The following is a 21,383-nucleotide window of genomic DNA, read 5'->3' as shown; positions in this document are numbered from 1 at the left end:
ACAAGGGTCGTACCGCATCTTAACGGTCAATGGACTAATTGGTCACACTTTTCTTATGAGCCTTCAACGTGGTCCACTGACTGCGTCATAGAAACTAGCTTATCAACCAGGAAAAGTACCGATTATGTCCAATATATCCAACGGCTTGGACAAATTTCAATGTTGTCTGTATGAGGAACATCTGCCGTTCTGTGAAGAAATTTCGAAGGCTCTGTAAAGAACGACAGCCAAGACGATGAATGATTGCACTGCCAAAAACTGATTATTGATGTAGATCGACGCATTAGTATTGTGAAGTGAAGTGTAGAGCTGTACGTGTTGTATTGTACGAGTACGTTCAGAGAAGTAATGCCTCCGACTTTTTATTTGACATTTCTTACGGATTTTTAAATAAAACAAATAGTATCGACATTCTACATCTTTATTCTTCGTGTCTACACATTTGCAGCTCTCTGCAGATAGAGGGCTCCGAACTGTAGCGTGTAACATAGTGTGCAACGTAACTACGTCGATGCATGAGAAGCAGTGTGCTATAATCGAGTTTCGAAGTCGAAGATTCGTCCACACATGGAGCACCCTCTCCTTCAGCATGACAATGGCAAACCACACACAACATCTGCAACAATGCGACGCCTTGGGTTCATTGTCATTAATCATCCTCAATACAGTTCAGACTTGGCCCCATCCGACTTTCATCTGCTTACTAAACTTAAAGATCACCTTCGAGGACTTCACTTTGATAGTGTTAAAGCGTTGCAAGCAGAGGTGAGGTTGTGGCACCTTCAACATAGTCAAACAGTCTACAGTGACGGTATCAACAAACTGGTCTCCCGTTGGGAGAAATGTATTATATTGAGAAATAAATATGTAGACATGAAGTATAAAGATGTAAAATGTTAATAAGTTTTCACATTAAAAATTCTGAGGCATTACTCTTCAGCACGCCCTTGTATGCAATCAAGATAACGGTAATAAATGGAGTGTGCGATTTCAGTTTTTTACGTGTAGTATTTTTTCAGTCTCCAGCTTTGAATGATTACATTACCAAAACATAAGATCAGAAATTCAATCTCTGGTGTAACAATCACATTTGCATTATTTAACACAAATGCGCCGATAAAGATGTCTATATAAAGTTATTATACGATTTAAACACTATTTCTCAATTTCCCACAAATTTGTGTTAACTGACTTGTGTCCCTCATAAAAATACGAATCCATAACGAAATGCATGTTTGTATTTTTATTGCTTGAAAACACATCTTTAATATTCTTGACCATAGGAAATCGCCGTGCACGGCTGTATTTGAGCTAAAAAAATGCATTCTCAGTGCAATCCAGTAGAGCTCACTTCGTCTCCAGTCGTCAACAGGACAATGCTGCCGTGCCCACTGTTCAGCCCCTGCGCATGACTCAAAGGTTCATATCAAGCTTAGACCGTGCGCCCATTGGCACTTCACGATAAGAATGGTTGTCAGTGGCTTAGGAATTGACATGTTTTCAAATATCTTTCATGTGCCCTTATAAATGTTCAGAGAATAATTTATCATGTCAAGATTGTCACTAATTACTATAAACATTCACATAACTGGTTTCAGCATATTAACGGCCGTTTTCAGATGTGACAGTAATCTACAAGTAGTTTCGTCATAATCTATGATGACTTGTTACATGCGTACTGAACATCAAGCCTTCCAATTCACCAAAAACACATATAACAAAAAGTCGCTCTCATGGAATATGAAAAATAAGACATTACAATATAGTAATCAAACCGGAAGCCCTGTATGCACCCGAAACATTGTCTATCACCAAACATGGCCTACTTGAATGGCTGGAGATCAAAGAAAGGAAGATAGTAAGAAAAATTCTTGGCCCCAGATTCCATAATAACATACTAATTCACATCAAAAATTAAACCCTTTACCAAACTAACGAAAAACTATCAGAAATAATGAGTAAAAGAAGAATTTATTTTTATGGACACATCCTCAGAATGAACCGAAATAGATTTTAAAAAATTCCAACTCACACAAAATATGCTCATGGATAAAACTGCAAGACAAGAAAGAGTTGTTCGAATTCAAACTGAAAACCAAACGAACAATCCCAATCTCTGAAGAAGAAAGGAAAGCAATGTTAGAAACAACGAAACAATACTGGGCTAAAACAAAGGCACAGAATATTAAAGACTGGTTGATATAACGTAGCCCAAAGTAGGGTGAAAGAAGAAAATATGCATACATCTTGTCGCCATCTAGTAAAAGAGTTTAATAAATAAAACAAAATTCCCAGTGTTTGCTTCGTGGGTAAATAAACAATGTCTGATCTCCGGCTGTGGTCAGCTGCCTTGCAACAGACTCTGCAGGTCCCAAGCCCGTAAGAAGGAAGACGGTTGGACATTGGGCTAACAACCCAACCCCTTCAAAACATCTTTATTACGAAACACAGACTTGCTTCCGACACGGCAAGTTGAAATGGAAGACGAAAATTGCGAGTGAAACATGGCCTACGATTTGGAAATTTAAATTTTGGGCCTTGGAATGTTCGAAGCCTATATACACCAGGAGTCATCCAGACTATGGTCTCAGAAATTAACGATATAAACTGGACTTGGTGGCAGTACAAGAGACAAGACGGTTGGGTGAGGGTACTTACAAAGAAGATGGATATGAACTATTTTATGGAGGGTGTGAAGATAACCACGAATTCGGCACTGGTTTTGAGACATATGACAAAGTAGCAGATTTGGTCAAAGAATTCAAAGCTATTAACAAAAGAATGTCCTACATAGTACTCGGAAACCAGCTTTCAGAGACCACACTTATCAGTGCTCATGCCGCAACAGAAGATAAAACAAATGAGGTGAAGGTAGAGTTCTATGACCAACCGGAACAAACAACTAAAAGCACACCAACTAGAAATATCAAGACAGTTTTGGGAGATTTTAATGGAAAAGCGGGAAAAGAATAATTCTATATACTAACTATAGGAATTTACAGTTTGCATAACGATACCAATGAGAATGTTCAGAGGATGATCAACTTAGCTATCTCAAAGAACCTGAGAGTAAGTTCGGCTTACTTCGAACAGAACAGAATGCATAAGGGAACGTGGTGCTCATCGGATGGAAGAACTACGAGCCAGATGTATCACGTCTTAGTGGACAAGCGTTACAACCATAGAGTCACGGACATCAGATCGTATAGAGGAGCCGACTGTGCATCAGACCACTTCCTCGTTGTGTGTAGACTTAAACTGATGTTCACCTAGATGTATTGGAAGAAAAGGGGACACTAGAACCTGCTCTGAATGCCAGGAAACTACGAGAAAGTGCAATTAGAGAACAACATCCTATAGGAATCAAAAACCGTTGAGGGGCCCCAAAAACCTAGAGGCAAGAGAGAACGTAGAGGAAAAATGGGAAGAAATAAAGGCCACGGTATTAACTGTAGCGGAGGATATGTTGGGAGGAAAGAAGAGAATGAAGAAGACAGGATAGTTCTACGAGACCCGCCAGAAGGCTACAGAAAAGAGAAGAAAGATGAGGGAGTAGTGGCTGGCTGACAGGAAGAACAAGCTGAAAAGGCAACATTTTCTCAACATCAGAAGTGAGACAAAGCGAATACTGAGAACAGAGAAGAGAATATATCTATCCAGTTTATTAGAACAAGCTGCGGCATAGAGCCACAACAAGAATTCAAGGCAATTTTTCCAATGCATCAAAAATCGCAAACATGGATTTCAGAGCCCAATCTACTTCATTAGAGATAAGAATGACAACTTGATACATGACAAAGAAAGATTTATAGAAAGATGGAGAGAATACTTCTCACAACTATTGAGCTGTCCAGACCCAGATAAGATGCTACCTCCAGACACTGCGGACGAAAGGAAAGATGAAGAAGAATGGGGAGTGACTGAAGAAAATGTGAAGGATGCAATCGAAAACATCAGAAACAACAAGGCCTCAGAGGACGACATCAGAATAACAGGAGAATTAATCAAAGAGGAAGGGGAGAGCTTGCACTTAGAAATATATGATCTGATCCAGTTGATATGGAAGAAAGAGACATTGCCACAATAATGAAAATTAGCCATAATAATCCCGATATACGAGAAGAGAAGCAAAATGGAATGTGGTAACTACAGAGGTAGCAGCTTACTGAATATAACCTACAAGGTAGTGTCTATCATTATCGTCAGAAAATTACAACCGTTCGTAGAGAATAACATACAGGAATCCGACCAAGCACCAGATGCCCCATAGGACGACCAAGGCAGCACTGGATAGACGACCTGGCGAAGGACGTGACAGCCCTGGAGATTGAAGACACCTGGAGGAACCGAACACAAAACACAAAGGAATGGTGGCAGTTTGCGGAAGCAGCTTGTGACCGCTGGATATGTATATATGTATGTATGTTCTCCCAATTTCTACTCACATTAATAGCGTTTGCTAAACGTCTTTCAGAGGTAACTTCATGGAAGAATTTTGCGCGATACAACAGGATAATTACATGAGTAAACAGGGTCTTAATAACAAACTTTCATCCTCACTAGAGGGCGCTAACACAATCTACTGTACTATGTTAAATTTGAAAAACCTCTATGCGTTTTCTCACTGCGTGGTGAACGATTCATTTGGTGGGAGCTTTTACCTCCGCGACCTCCTTGTGTTACTCGAAGACAGTAGGCTGCAGGTTTTACCCTCTCGCTTTGTAACAACGAGGATATTTCAAACGAACCAGGAGCACAATTTCAACAAGGCTTCAAGGGAACCGATCTTGAAGAAATTATCCCGGTATTACTTTGGTGTAACATGGATACACCTAAATTAGGATAGCCTATTTGATGAGAGTCGGATATTAGAAACTGTCACTATGTTCAGCAATACGAACAAGGATTCAGTCAATCAACTAATGGCACTACAGTAAGCAAAGAGTGATCATAAACTTTTAAAGTGCATATTTTATGGTTACTGCAATACGAGTGTATATGACACCAGACGCCACCCGCACACAAATAAACAGAGAACGAACTTGTCTCTCCCGTGGAACAAAGAGCATGCTTTGAACCGCCCTTTCAGGAGCCCCTTGTTTGCGGTGGTGGAAGACATCATACTTGGCTCCTCTTGTACTCGGTGCCGAATGTCTTGACGACAACGAGGTTATTTCAAACAAAACAGCAATCCAGTTTTAAGGAGGACGTAGGAGGAAACCGATCTTGAAGAAATTATGCCGATGTGACGTGGATCTGACTACGTTAGGATAGCCTAACAGATCCCAATTGGTTTTGAAACCGGGTCCACGATTCATAAAAAAAGAGAGTGACTGAGGCATTAGGCTTCGAATATTAGCTGAAGCTCTATTTTTCATTTTTACATTATGCCATATCTATATCTCTTTTATTCTGTCAGTAACGCCATCAATGTCATTTTTATTGTCCACAATCTGGATCTGTAAAACTTCTATCATGATAATCAGCCAATTATTGGCGCATTTGCTACTCCACAGCCACTAAATTTTGAAAGAAGACACTGTCTGCAGTTCAGAACCAGCAAGACGTTTCCATCCAACGTAAGTATAATACATGAGGACGCAAGGAGAAAAGATGCTGATAGTGTTAAATTCTTGAGATTAAAACTTGATAATAAACTAAATTGAGAGGAGTACTTGGCAGAACTGCTGAAACGTCAAAAAATTTATCTGTACTGTCAATGTTATATGAAATAGCAGATGCGGAAACAAAGAACTGGCTTACTTAAATTACTTTCTTTCTATGATGTCGAACTGTATCACATTTTGGGGCAACTCATTAACTGAAGCTGAAGTTTTCTGGGCCTAAGGCGTGTAATACGAATTATTTGTATCATAAATGCCTTCTAGAAGCCAGTTCTGAGAATTGGGTATTCTAATTACTGCTTGGGGCGCAAACTTACGCGGCTGAAAGTACACGATAATAGAGGCACAAATGTCAAGTAAACATGGGCTCTAAAACGCATACCGTAAGAGCTATGAGATATTCTTGATTTTCAATATTGTGAAACAAATCTCTTCTCCTGCAAGCTCTTTGCTTTCCATATTTTGGAAAGTGGTAGTATGGACCAAAACAAGAAAAAAATGTCCAGTAAACATGTGCTCTAAAATGCATACCTTAACAGCTATGAGCACTTGTTCATTAGAAGAGTTGTGTTCCAAAGTAGCGAAGATGAACAGGTGCTCATAACCGTTAAGGTATGCATTTTAGAGTACATGTTTACTGGACATTTTTTTCTTGTTTTGGTCCATACTACCACTTCCCAAAATATGGAAAGCAAAGAGCTTGCAGTAGAAGAGATTTGTTTCACAACATTGAAAATCAAGAATATCTCATAGCTCTTAAGGTTTGCGTTTTAGAGCCCATGTTTATTGATATTTGTGCTTCTATTATCAAGTACTCTCACCCTAGTAAGTTTGCGCCATCCTTTTTGATACACCCTGTATTTGTTGCTTAATGAACTCTATCATAGGCAATATATCTCTTTGAAGCTAACAGCTCTGTTCACGAAGTCAATACCAGTAATAAGGACAATCTTAGCAAGAAGTTAAAGTCACTCACATCGATCCATATAGGTGTCCGTTGTCTAGGAACAAACATTTTCAGTAACTTGCCGGCAACTGTGGCCAACTCCTTCTGCTCCATTGAAGAACCAACTAGTTATTAACGATATCACACCACAAGAATCCTATGTAAAAGCTAATTTCGGCACAGCTTCAGTGCATTACTGATTTGTAAAAGAAATCCTTTTAACTGTTTGTATTTTCTACGATGTCTGGATTGTTTGCAATAGAACTGGAATTATCTTATACACGGTATCGTATGCAGGGTGTTCCAGGAGGGATGGTCAGTATTTAGGCATATAACAAGAACGATAATTCGAAGCAAAATAGTATAGTAAATATATACTCTAAGATGCATGCCTTAAGAGCTATGAACACTTGCTAAGTAGAAGAGAAGTGTTTCACAGTAGTGAATGTGAACAAGTGTTCATAGTTCTTAAGAAGTGTTCATAGCTCTTAAGGTGTGCACTTCAGGGCCTATGTTACTAGATTTTTTTTCTAATTTTGGTCAATGCTACCACCTCTCAAATATGGGAAGAAAGGAGCTCTGAGTAGAAGAGGTTTGTTCCACAGTATTTAAGATGAAGAAGCACTTCTTAAGAAGCAAGTTCTTAAAATATGTGTTATAGAGCCCATGTTTACTAGATTTCTTTTGCTTCGAATGATCATTCCTTTCGTATTCTTGAATATTGAATTCCACGTACGCAGTTAAGGTTCGTGGTGAGGTTTTTCATTAGAATATAAACGAAAAAAATGTATAACATTTATGAATTTTTCACATCCATGAGGATCATGTTCTCAAGATCTGTGGAAGGAGCATTAGCAGATCAGTTTTTTTTGTAAATATGTACTCCGTAATTTTTTTTCTGACGTGTTCCACATCCTAGAGGATCTCCTCACTACGGGTCTATGGAACGGACAGTGTATATTTTTCTCGTACATTTTTTCTCGCATTTGTAACGGCTGCCAAACAAGACAGCAAAGAGTGAACACAGCGGAAATCTTGTTACTGATGACAGCGTACGAGAGGTTCGTCAACGACGGTTGCGCATATATCGCTGTTAAGAACTGCATATTAGGTCATAGTCCAATGCTAGTAGCTTTTAAAATTGGATGCTGAAGCGTCCAGCATGCTGAGGGCTACCCGCTCCACAAGCCGCAGCAAAGATTCAGTAATTTCCTTCCAACAACAAGAGCGAACAGCGGTGGCCAGTCGGTACTCACCTTGTCATGTTGGGCGCGCCAGCTCGTCGGACCGACCTCAGAGTCTGACAGCGACACCTCCAGCTGCGAACAATGCATCATTACTGAAGCGAGCACATAATTCATAATCTGGTACTAGCACATCCTGAGAGCCACTTTTCTAAACTTTTTCTAAACTTAAGTCTTAGCAAACAGGGCAGACATTAAGAGGTAAATGCGTCTTTTATATTATTATTTTACAGCTACGTCAACAAGTCTTATAATGTACGAGGGTGTGTCAAATGAAAACCTTAAATATTTTTTAAAATATTATTTATTGTGCAGAAGTGGTACAAAGCTGATCACTTTTCAACATAATCCCCCCCCCCCCCCGCTCAAGTTCTCCAGAACTTACAAAGTGCATAAATTCCTTTAGAAAAAAATTCTTTTGGTAGTCCGCGCAACCACTCATGAACCACGTCGCGTACCTCTTCATCAGAACGGAACCTCTTTCCTCCCATTGCGTCTTTGAGTGGTCCAAACATATGGAAATCACTTTGGTGATGAGGAATGACGCAATTCCTTGCTCGCTCTCTTCGTTTCCGGTTAGTGGACGTGAACCCAGGTGTCTTCCCCAGAAACGATTCTTGCAAGGAAACCATCACCTTCTCGTTCAAAGCGCCGAAGAAGTTCTTCACAAGCATCAACACGTCATTCTCTCATTTCAGGAGTCAGCTGCCGTTGAACCCATCTAGCAGACACTTTGTGAAACTGGAGCACATCACGCACAATGTGGTGTGCTGACCCATAACTATTCTGTAAACATGCTGCAGTGTCATTCAGTGTCATTCGGCGGTTTTCCTTCACTATGGCTTCAACTGCTGCAAGGTTCTGTGGAGTCACAACTCGTTGTGCCTGACCTGGACGAAGAGCATCTTCCACTGAAGTCACACCATTTGCGAACTTCCTACTCCATTCGTAGCCTTCTGCTGTGACACACATGCATCACCGTACTGAACCTTCATTCGTCGATGAATTTAAATAGGTTTCACACACTCACTACGCAAAAACCGAATAACAGAACGCTGTTCTTCCCTGGTGCAAGTCGCAAGTGGGGCGGCCATCTTTATACTGATGCTGCGACGGTATGTGTGCATCTGCACTATGCTGCCACCTACAGGCCATTCTGCACGCTCTTTGTAGCACGCTTACCAACTTACAGGATAACGGCGGAACATATCGATTTGTCATTACAAATTTAAGGTTTTCATTTGACTCACCCTCGTAATAAACACCATGTAACAGGGCTCTTCTTTCTGTTTACTCAGAAATGAAGAAACGTATTTTTTTTCTTCGATGTAATTGCTGGAGCATTCAAGTAATATTGGTTCCACCTGCCAAAATTGCGCAAGGCGAAAATCCTGAGCTGAGTGAGATTAATTATTTAATTACTGAATGGATGAACACTCGGAAAGATATTCCAGAAAAAAATACAGTAGAACAAAGTGCATGTATGCAACAGCTGTTTCCCGACAGTAGAGACAAAACATATTTGTTACGCTCTGTACAACACTGAAAGTCACAAGCACATCTAGTAATATTACAGGATCCGATGATGACAGTGTAGATCTGTCAAAACGGTAATAGTAACAAAAAAGATTACTAGCGATAAACGCAACGTCAAACATATGTAATATTTATTATGTCAAATAGAAGTTAATGGTCAATTAGGAACTGCAAATGGGTTAATTATCAAGTATTTAAACAGAAACAAAATTGAAGCTGTGAGTTTCTTGGTAAAATTAAAAGCCGCATTGAAACTTTACTTGTCCTGATTTAAAATTCCGGAAAAAATTAATTTAGAATTTTTAGAATAAATGGGGTTTTCTGAGTATACTGACTTCGTTATATAAACGTACTTTTATTTATTCAAAAATTTAGAGTGTTTCTCGTAAGGCATTAAGTCTTACCAGTGCCTAAAATATTACTATCTTTTTATGTAAATTATTGTAAATGTATCTGGTGAGCTTAATAACAGCATTAATCACTCTGATCACAACCTGCCGTTTATGTGTGATCTCGCGACAAAATATCGCGCTACGAAGATAGATGCTGCCAACTGTGTTTAGTCAATAGATGACTGAGGGCATCACTGCTCGTTAGAACGCGTTAGGACTCTGTAGTGTTCGAACACTGGCTTTTGGAAATCAGTGTTACTTGAGAGTAGCACTGTTAATTAGAGGGTTCAGCTCAAATGGAAATAACTGGCAATACCTTGTGCGCAACGAATTCGCTGATCTAGAAAACATGACGGAGCTCGTAAGCTGCGACAGGAACTACTTAATAGAAAATATTGTTTGTGGAACTTTCCGTCCTACTGCAGATGTGCCCCAACGCTGTGTCCTCTTCCCTTTCCTTTATATCCTCCACACTGCCGATATTCCTCAACAACCTCCTCTTGTGCATTTTCTATCCCTCTACGTTACAATCCATAATTTTACCTTGGTTTGCCCAATAGCTCCTCCACATAAAGCCGTCCAAAACACAGGCAATATTTTTAGAACGAACCACTTGCAGCTCCCCATGACATTATCCAACCATTTACGACCATCGTATTTCAAAAAAACAGCGCACTGAAATAGACCGGACTACGGTTCGATCAGAAACTAACATGGAAACTCCCAGTGCTAATCATGCGTGCAACAGAAGGCCCAAAAATAGATTAATGCTGCTAACTGAATGAACATGGCGGTTTCCCCCTCCCCACCCCGTTATCTTCAACATTTACGAAATCATGACCCGACCTATCCTCTCCTATGTCAATGTTGCTCGTATATCAACTTCAAGAAATTTCGATCTTCCCTCCAAATCCCTGAATCACATGTACTTCGGCTTGACTATCGCATCCATTTACCTTTTTACACATTGACCCTTACCATCTCATCCAATTTCCATCTCTTCTCGCTCACACTGAACACTTCCGTATACCCTACTATACACACAGACTCTATTCCAAGAATCCTAATGTTTTTGCTTTAATTTCCTTTAACATCCTCTCGCAACAGAACTTCATCTTTCTCCCTATGCCATATAATGAAATCAGTCCACATATTACCTATCGTATCAACTGTAGCTGTTCCCTTCCTGTTCCACCGCGCATCAGGATTTTTCCTTCACTCTACATCTTTTCTTATCCCTTTCTTCTATATCATACAGCACAGCCCATATCCAAATCTTGTACTCCTTTTCCGTTTACCAAAATCCATCCCAATATCAAGCCTGTTCTCCACAGTTACATTAGACAGGACCCCTTTGATTATACCCCTACCGTGTGATACTACAGAACACCTAATTTTTCACTTTACTAACTTTAATGTGTTTTTAAACCTAATGGGTAAAGTGTGGGATCTTTGTACAAATGACAGTCCACAGAGAATTCTCAAGCGCACCATCAATCCAATGACGTTAACAAAGCCTCAATGTAGATTAAATAATTAATGTAATTAAAGGAAGGAAAATTAGTTGTTAGGTACAGTAGCAGTATTATTTGGTGAAATTATTCATTTATAAACCAGTTTTCCTGACTGTGAGGAAAAAACATCAACAGTAAGTGGCATTTATTGCGTAGTTTTGTAAACAATTCTGAAATGTCCACCGTTGTATTGTGACTGATACATATCTACGTAAAGAGCCAGTAACAGATCATTAGAGACGACATTACATCAAATTACAATTTATGCCCTGTAAATACACATTTTAAAACTCGCATTTGTGTGACTGATCATCATACCTGCCTTTCACGGAAATATGTTCGTTACGTATTTATTACTAAGTAATAACATCTGATTGCAAAAGAACTGTCAGCTCGGTTAATTAACTTCATATAGAAGCCACATGTAAGTGAGAACTAGCTTCCGACTATTCTGTAACAGCGTATTTGAATGAATGAAAGGATTCGATTATTCGTACGGGTACCCTTTCTGAGTATGCGGTACGTTATCACAAAAAACAAATTTATAAATACAAGTAACCAGACTGTTAATATATAAGAACAGATGACAATTTTAATCTTTCATGTGAATTAAAATCTTCAAACAGTTCTCTAGACACTTAAATTTCCACTCAAAATTGGACATTTGTCTGGCAGAATAACAGCCCTGTTAGGACTTAATGCAATTTTTCGCATTCTTTCAGTGAATGAATGCCATGCTGATTCCAATATAAACATCTAATCAGTTACAATATGTAACGAGACGCAAAAGATATTACACTATTAACAGATAGATTTCACGCATGCCTTCCTCTCCAAGTTTAGGTTAAGGTAGTTTTGACTACAGGGCAAGGCTTTCGTCCACAGAAGACGTTGCAATAATAAATGTGCCATCATCCGGTATTCACTACGGATAAAAGATTCACAATAGTTTCTGTATTTAATTTACAGTGAGAGCAAGTAAATCACATAGATCAAAGTTGCCTGTGTATTAATGAATGCATGATTAGGAGCTTATACGGCGACGGGCATTCGGTGGGGTTTCTATGAAGAAAACTGAAAAATCTGCCGGGTTACGACTGAAACCATTGTCCTCTCTGCCGGAATCCTGTGTTTTATCGCTACCCTACCTCGTGTGTTCTGTATCACAAAGTCGTGAGAAAATATTAAAGTAGAGGATTACGTTTGTGAACAATGCGCCTGAAGCTATCGTCACTAGATAATAGTGCTATATCATGCCGGATGAGAAGTAAATATACGCCAGATTGCAATGGTGGCTGTGTGCGTCAAGAGAGGGTGGCGCTACACCCAATGAAGATAGCGAGTTGGGGTGAACCATGCAGAGCTTTTAGCAGGTGGCGAAAGTTAAGAGTGTAGCTTTAGTTCCTCTTGGGCGATGTGACCAGCCAGCAGTCAATGGTCATATCCACTGACAATATGAACTAAGCAACGCATTGTGGCAGATGATTGTAACTCCTGTTCTATCAAATCAATAAAATATTTGTGTAAACCAAACTAAACAAATCGCTGGAAAGAATAACAGTCGATATGATAAAAGCTACGAAAGTTACAGCTGTTTTAGTAATGAATAAACACATTAATTCACGTTTGTAACGGGACATCATCCTCTAGCATTACCTTTCCTCAACAGTACTTGTCGATACCAGTATAATTTTTCGAATGTTGGACAGATCAATATTATCTCAGTTGCGTTTCTGAAAACTGTCATATAATTTTACACTCAGTAGATTATATTTACGGCTAAAATTTATGAAAAGGAATTACCTTATAAAATATTTTAGTTTCGATGTTATAATCGATAAATACTAGCACTGAATGAACAGTTAAATTTTTTTAGGAACATTTGAAATTACGAATTATTGGCACACTTAAAATTTCCATTATTAATTACGCAATTGTGTACTGTTTACTATGTTTATTTCTGGATTCATTTATGAAATAATAATCGAAATTAACAATGTAACAGAAACTAACAGAAATTCATTTGTTAAGAAAGATTGTAAATACTTTGGAATATTGTTATTTACGCAGAGTGTGAGAGTCGTATGCACGCCTCTGATGTGATCGGACGTATTTTTGTGCGAACAATGTAATTTAGGCTTGCCTAATGTGTAAAATCAAAAGATGTATGATACACTAAAATGTGAGAAAATATATTTACGTAAAAACAAGAACCCTGCAACAACAATCTTCAAATTTATTTAGTTCAATCCAACAGTGAGCACCAAAACTGTGAGATTTTCAGCTTCAACACTCAGACTCCCAAGCAAGAACTGGAGCCATCTCAGCGTGACAAGCTAAGTAGACTTGAGAGTTTATTGTCATCTTCGCCCCTCTTCATAAAAGACTTTGCTGTGGACAATAGATGGAAGTAGGAAGGAGAGGGTAGATTAAACCTTAAACATTCAAATGCTTCGTGCTGAGAAGTCATTCGATGTCTTATTGCTCATTATGTCATGTGACTATCTACCAGATAGGTAACTAGACTGTGTGCGCCCAAGTATCGTGAGTACATCAGTATGTATCCGCACATTACTTTACCTATCCAAAATGTATAAATAAACTGTTTTAGTTATAAAATATATATTTTTATAAGAGTACTAACACGAAGAAATTAATAAAGAAAAAGCCGCATTAGACATATTCGTTTTTAGTAAACAACACTTTTACTGCCTTGAGCTATACGCGTGAATTGTTGCATTCTATTTTTTATTATTATTTATTGAGAAATAATAGACGTACCATTATTAGTGAGGTCTCAAAATAACCTTTGTGAAAAAGACCACCCATTCATCCGTAATTTATAACACCAACATTTATCAAATCGGGTTCTTGATCATTTTGTATTCTGGAAAGTCGCAACTGATGTTACGCCACGAGGGGCGAGAGTGCACGTGTATACGACAACGGAAGGAGCCGTGCATGGACACTTGGCCAGCTGAACTCTTCAACTCTGGACGACGTGACTAAGTGATTTCCCTTCTGTTGACATTCTCAGTTTGTTTCGCAGTTGCGATACGAAGAAAATCTCGTGGGTTGTGAGTAGTGACTTTTACATTTTGCTACACTTGTGCCGAATTCCGGAAGCTGGAACATTTGCATGACTTCATTTTTGAGGATTTTAATTCTTAAGTGTGAAGAGAAGAACTCTGAGGTATTTTGTTACGACTTAAAGCTTTTTAAGTGTTAATGTGAATTTGAACTTGAACATTTAAGTGCACTAACGAGGGAAGATTACTCGGTAATTACATGAAGTTGAGTATGAACTTCGTTTAAATACGGTCAGACGTAAAAAACCGATTGTGACAGATTTTTGTTAGGCCAGCATTCCAGATCTGGAATAGATTGAACATTAATGAATAAAACTCTGCTAACCTGCAATTCAAGTTCAGGCATTGTTAGCTGTAGTCATTATTTACTTGCACTCTTGTTCCTTTAATTTGGTATGTTGGTGCAAATGAACTGTCAATATTTGTTGCACAGGTGTTACTCATCGAAACAGCGTGGTATTTTAAGGGACTGGCCACGATCTCTCCTGAGACACGAGAAACGAGCCGTATTTCTTGCAGGATCGTAAATGTGTCCGGAGCCACATAGCGTGACGAGACAGGATACCTAGAAGCGCGAACTGCAGATCTCAAGCATCGAACGCTTACAGTTTTGAGCTAACTGCCATTATTTGCACCAGGCTGATTCATTGCCGCGATCTGACTGGATATTACTGCAATTTTAACCGAGAGATTACCCTCATAGGTAAGTGCATCATCTGCGAAACACCTGATACTGCAACCAATATTATCCGCAAACTCATTAATATGTACATATAATATGAACACCAACGCTCCTATTACGCTCCGCTGGTGCACAATAGAATTACTTCACCGTGTGTCGATGACTCCATTCAGGATAACGTGTTGCGTCATGCCTGCCAGGAAATTTTCTATCCAGTTGCAAACTTGGTTGGATAACCCACAGGATTTTATCTTCGGCCTGGACTCTCACTGACTGGAGTGGAATTGTCTTCGGTGAAAAGTCCTGCTTGGAACTGAGCCTCGACGACCAGTGAACATGTCTGGAGACGTCCTGGATAACAATGAGATACCAATGTGACTGTTGCCCATCATATGGTCCGACAACCAGGCGTGGTGGCCTTGGGTGCCGTTTCTTTTCCCAGCCCGCGGCATCCTCACAGTACAGCTGTACGTGGACGATATTCTACGCACTGTTTTGTTGCCCTTAATGGCAAGCCATCCAGGACTTCCGTTTCAGCAAGATATTGCGTGCCCGTACACGACGAGAGGTTCTATTGTTTATCTTCATGCAGGCCAAACCATACCTTGGTCAGCAACGTCGCCGGATTCCCCCCCCCCCCCCCCTCCCCTAAACTGAGAAATTTTGGAGTGCCGGCCGAAGTGGCCGTGCGGTTCTAGGCGCTGCAGTCTGGAACCGCGAGACCGCTACGGTCGCAGGTTCGAATCCTGCCTCGGGCATGGATGTGAGTGATGTCCTTAGGTTAGTTAGGTTTAACTAGTTCTAAGTTCTAGGGGACTGATGACCTCAGAAGTTGAGTCCCACAGTGCTCAGAGCCATTTGAACCATTTTTGAACTTTTGGAGCGTTATGAAGAACGCCCTTCAACCAGCTCGGGAAATTGACGAACTAATTGGAAAGAATTTGCCACTATATCTCTTCGGAGGACATCCAACAATTCTGTCAGTGCCAAGCCGAATAATTGCTTGCATTAGGTCCAGAGGTGGACCAATGCGTTAGTGACTCGCTCAATTTGTGAATTTCTTTCTCTTGGAAAAATCACTCAGTTTTTATGAAATTGCAATCATTTGTTTGTCTGTGCATGTACAAAACGTCTACCGATTTCCATCCCATTGGGATATACCTTCATGGTGCGTCATGTGTTTCCTTTGTGTCTCAGAGTGTTCAAAGAACACCTAAAACAAGTAGAAGAATTTATAATGTTCAGCAAACCAGACAAATAAGCAGTAGTTGCATATCTAAATCAGGGACTTAAAACGTTTAGCTCATGATAGGAATATGACGAGGAACTGTGACTGAAGTTTAAAGGAACAGCTGACCATACTCTGGATATACACTCCTGGAAATTGAAATAAGAACACCGTGAATTCATTGTCCCAGGAAGGGGAAACTTTATTGACACATTCCTGGGGTCAGATACATCACATGATCACACTGACAGAACCACAGGCACATAGACACAGGAAACAGAGCATGCACAATGTCGGCACTAGTACAGTGTATATCCACCTTTCGCAGCAATGCAGGCTGCTATTCTCCCATGGAGACGATCGTAGAGATGCTGGATGTAGTCCTGTGGAACGGCTTGCCATGCCATTTCCACCTGGCGCCTCAGTTGGACCAGCGTTCGTGCTGGACGTGCAGACCGCGTGAGACGACGTTTCATCCAGTCCCAAACATGCTCAATGGGGGACAGATCCGGAGATCTTGCTGGCCAGGGTAGTTGACTTACACCTTCTAGAGCACGTTGGGTGGCACGGGATACATGCGGACGTGCATTGTCCTGTTGGAACAGCAAGTTCCCTTGCCGGTCTAGGAATGGTAGAACGATGGGTTCGATGACGGTTTGGATGTACCGTGCACTATTCAGTGTCCCCTCGACGATCACCAGTGGTGTACGGCCAGTGTAGGAGATCGCTCCCCACACCATGATGCCGGGTGTTGGCCCTGTGTGCCTCGGTCGTATGCAGTCCTGATTGTGGCGCTCACCTGCACGGCGCCAAACACGCATACGACCATCATTGGCACCAAGGCAGAAGCGACTCTCATCGCTGAAGACGACACGTCTCCATTCGTCCCTCCATTCACGCCTGTCGCGACACCACTGGAGGCGGGCTGCACGATGTTGGGGCGTGAGCGGAAGACGGCCTAACGGTGTGCGGGACCGTAGCCCAGCTTCATGGAGACGGTTGCGAATGGTCCTCGCCGATACCCCAGGAGCAAGTGTCCTTAATTTGCTGGGAAGTGGCGGTGCGGTCCCCTACGGCACTGCGTAGGATCCTACGGTCTTGGCGTGCATCCGTGCGTCGCTGCGGTCCGGTCCCAGGTCGACGGGCACGTGCACCTTCCGCCGACCACTGGCGACAACATCGATGTACTGTGGAGACCTCACGCCCCACGTGTTGAGCAATTCGGCGGTACGTCCACCCGGCCTCCCGCATGCCCACTATACGCCCTCGCTCAAAGTCCGTCAACTGCACATACGGTTCACGTCCACGCTGTCGCGGCATGCTACCAGTGTTAAAGACTGCGATGGAGCTCCGTATGCCACGGCAAACTGGCTGACACTGACGGCGGCGGTGCACAAATGCTGCGCAGCTAGCGCCATTCGACGGCCAACACCGCGGTTCCTGGTGTGTCCGCTGTGCCGTGCGTGTGATCATTGCGTGTACAGCCCTCTCGCAGTGTCCGGAGCAAGTATGGTGGGTCTGACACACCGGTGTCAATGTGTTCTTTTTTCCATTTCCAGGAGTGTATATGTATCCAGTAGAATAGTTATGAAGTGAGAGATCCTCCATGGTATACAGTAACTGTAAAGAAATTTCTAAAGAAAGGGAGACTACTGCATAATAGATATAAAACAAAGCATAGGGCTATATATAGAAAGATGCTGAATGAATTGCGTTTGGCTGTCAAAGCAGCAATGCGTGAAGCCTTCAACGCCTAGTAGCAGAATGTTGTCGAAAGATCTTTCACGAAACACAGAGAAATTCTGGTCTTGTGTAAAGGCTGTTAGTAGCAGAAATTAGTGTCCAGTAACTCTTGGACAAGACAGAAACAGAAACTGAAAGTAGCAAAGCTAAAGCAGAAGTACTTACTTCCTGCTTCAAATGTTCCTTTACGAAGCAAAACTCTGCAGTACTGCCTCAGTTTAATTGTCCTACTCCTGAAAGGGCGAGTGAAATAAATCTTAGTGTCAGTGGCGTCGAAGAACAGCTGAAATCGTTAAAACTGAACAAAGCCCCAGGGCCCGATGCAATCCGTATCAGATTGTATACCAAATTTGAGACCGAGGCAGCAATTTTGTTAGCTATAATGTAACGTAGATCACGCGAACAAAAAGCCGCGCCCAATAGCTGGAAGAAAGCACAGGTCACACCGATCTACAGGGAGGATAGCAGAAGTGATCCACAAAGCTACCATCCAATATCCATGACGTCCATCTGTTGTAGAATCTTAGAATATATTCTGAGCTGAAACATAATGAGGTAAGCCATGGATCAAGGCAGTCAGGTAGATGCTGTATTTTTCGATTTCTGAAAAGCATTTTACACAGTACCACACCTACTGTTATTGTCAAAAGTAGGATAGGAAGGACGCAGCATTTTATCTTGGATGGAGATGCAGCGACAGACTAGATGTAACTTCGTATGTATGCTAGGGAAGTGTGTTGGGTTCCTTGCTGTTACTGTTGTGTGTTAATGTTCAAATGTTCAAATGTGTGTGAAATCTTACGGGACTTAACTGCTTAGGTCATCAGTCCCTAAGCTTACACACTACGTAACCTAAATTATCCTAAGGACAAACATACACACCCATGCCCGAGGGAGGACTCGAACCTCCGCCGGGACCAGGCGCACAGTCCATGACTGCAGCGCCTTAGACCGCTCGGCTAATCGCGCGAGGCTGTGTGTTAATAATATTGCAGACAGCATTAATAGTAACCTCAGAGTTTTCGTAGAACCGGCTTTAAATGATAACATTGGGAGTATACTACAACCTAATACATGTCGCTCCCCAAGGGAACGTGAGTAGAAATTAGATTCATTACAGCACGCACAGGAGCATTTAAAGAATCATTCTACCCACGCTCCATACATGAGTGGAACGCGAACGAGCCCCAACAACTGGTACAGTGGGACGTACGCTCTGCGTTGCACTTCACAGCGGTTCTCGGAGTATATATGTAGAGGTAAATTTCTACCGTCGCGTATCTCCAGCGTGCTCTGTCCAGATTGCTTCGCTGTGTCATTACGTTTTAGTGAGTGAGAGGAGCTGCCGTGTTTAGTCCCACAGAACTTGCGCACTTATGCATCGTGAAATCCTCATCAGTAATTTTAAGAGCCGTCCATAATCTCAAGATTGGTATTTGGTATGTCTGGCGTGCATCGCAACACGACTCCTCCACCTAACTGTTAACGCTAAATGGTATGTCTAGAAACTGCTCAGTTTATTTGTGGATCAATTCACAGAATATGAACTACTGCATTGATGTTTTCAGCAAGATGGAACAACGGTACACACAACTTTGACAAACTTGTCACGGGTCAAAGAAGTGTTCCGTCATGAGACGAAAAGAAGCAGAGGCAGTGCAATCTCCAGGCCACCTCGATCGCTTTATCTCTGTTATTTTTGCGTTTGGGGAATACTCAAATAATCCTCGCGCACTTGAAAATATACAGCAGAATACTGGAAACGTTCTGGCTACTATCCCTCAGGCAGAGCTGCAAAGAGTGTGTCTAATTTGATAAATCCAGCACAGCACTGCGTCGTCGTAAATAGTGGCCATTTCCAGCATCTTTTGTGCTATTCATTAACAAAGGTCCTTTCTGCGTGTCTTATTGTAAGTATTTTCCGGGCTAGTTTTATTTTTTACCACTCTGTACTAAGATTACAGTATGATGACTATTTGACAGTAAATTGTTCTTCTGTTAGCGTCATAAAAATTCTACACTACATTCGTAACAAGTACTTGGTCAATACATGCTGCTAAATATTATAGGATGGACATTACTACTACGAATCGCAAGACAAAGTAGTTACTTCGTACAGAAATGAAATATTTGTAGATTTCCGCAGAGCGGTTTTACGATTGCCGACTTCTCTACCATTGTGCACATTGTTGGAAATACTAACATCATGAAGTTATCTTCACTCTTACTTTTAAAGACAGTAGTGGAAAACTTGACATGGCTCCAGATTGTCGTTGGTTATTACGGGAGCCATACTAGTTAGACTCAGTAAATCACCAGCGTTCACAATTTAGTTTATTGTTGTAAAAATGTAATTCGTCATGTATGCCCGCAGAAGAGACAGATCTTGCATCCGGTTCTGAGTGGGAGGAGGGGCAAAGTTTACTACAGCTCCTTCTCGGCCCGCCCCCGCCCCTCCCCCAATCTCACTTGCCATCACCACCCTTCCCCCCTCACTTTAATGTGACATAGATGCCTACGGTTACGACAGTAATAATGAAACATACAAAATGTTTTAACAAAACAATAATAATGATAAAAATAGTAGTATTTGTACTTGTCGTTCTTGAGACATCGTTTTAGCATAATCTCCAACAAAATGCAGTTCAGAGATTTATAGAAATACATTTGAAAAGCATTCATCCGAAAATTTGAGAATTACGTGTATGATGAAATTTATTAAGAGAACTAAAACATTAGCAAACTCTAACAACTTTGACGTCAAAGTTTGTGAAATATAATACCGAAGTGTGGATGCACCATTATCAGTATTTCACTCAGTACCTCGATTGTAAACACAGTTAGTACTGCAACTGTGCACACATGTCTGCAAACTATTATTGAGAGGCGAATTTGTAAATGCTGTTTCTTTCAGTTGCTTCGCTTACTTTTGAAGAAATATGTATTTCTGCTACGCTTTTTTAGGATTCCGTACTTTAATTTTTAGAATTGGATCTCTTATAGAATACCTTTTTGTCCGTCTGTCTGTCTGGTAAGACCACTTTTTCTTATTAACGGATAGAGGTATCAAGTTGAAATATATGTCAAAGACTAAGGTCTACGGTCCCTTAGCGGTGTAAAGAATGTAAGCTTCTGTGTCAATGAAATCAAAAGATACGGCCATTTATGTTACATATTTTGATACTCAGAAACTCACTCATCAGAACCCATAAATGAATTATCTATATACATTGTTAAGTTTGTACGGAGTCCTCACAGCGTGAGTCGTACTAGCACCTGTTCGTTTTTTTTTCTTCTTAGTCGAGGATCTATCTCTGTGTGTCTTGCGGTACTCAACTTCCTGTGGGTTGCGGCGTACCTGTGGATTCTCGAAGGGTGTCAGTTT

The 21,383-nt window shown here is 41.0% G+C and overlaps 1 protein-coding gene across 1 annotated transcript in view; it reads right to left on the bottom strand.

Moving 5' to 3' along the window:
• Window positions 1–21,383, bottom strand: part of LOC126184369 (stAR-related lipid transfer protein 13) — a 681,898-nt gene that overhangs the window by 117,166 nt on the left and 543,349 nt on the right. Inside the window, exon 12 of the mRNA XM_049926754.1 lies at window positions 7,827–7,889. Within this exon, the coding sequence (XP_049782711.1) occupies window positions 7,827–7,889 (63 nt within the window). The remainder of the gene's footprint in view (window positions 1–7,826; window positions 7,890–21,383) is intronic.

Source organism: Schistocerca cancellata, chromosome 4 (assembly GCF_023864275.1).
Source record: "Schistocerca cancellata isolate TAMUIC-IGC-003103 chromosome 4, iqSchCanc2.1, whole genome shotgun sequence".
NCBI lineage: Eukaryota > Metazoa > Arthropoda > Insecta > Orthoptera > Acrididae > Schistocerca > Schistocerca cancellata.
The sequence above is the reverse complement of the archived record's forward strand: the minus strand, read 5'-3'. Positions and strand labels throughout refer to the sequence as shown.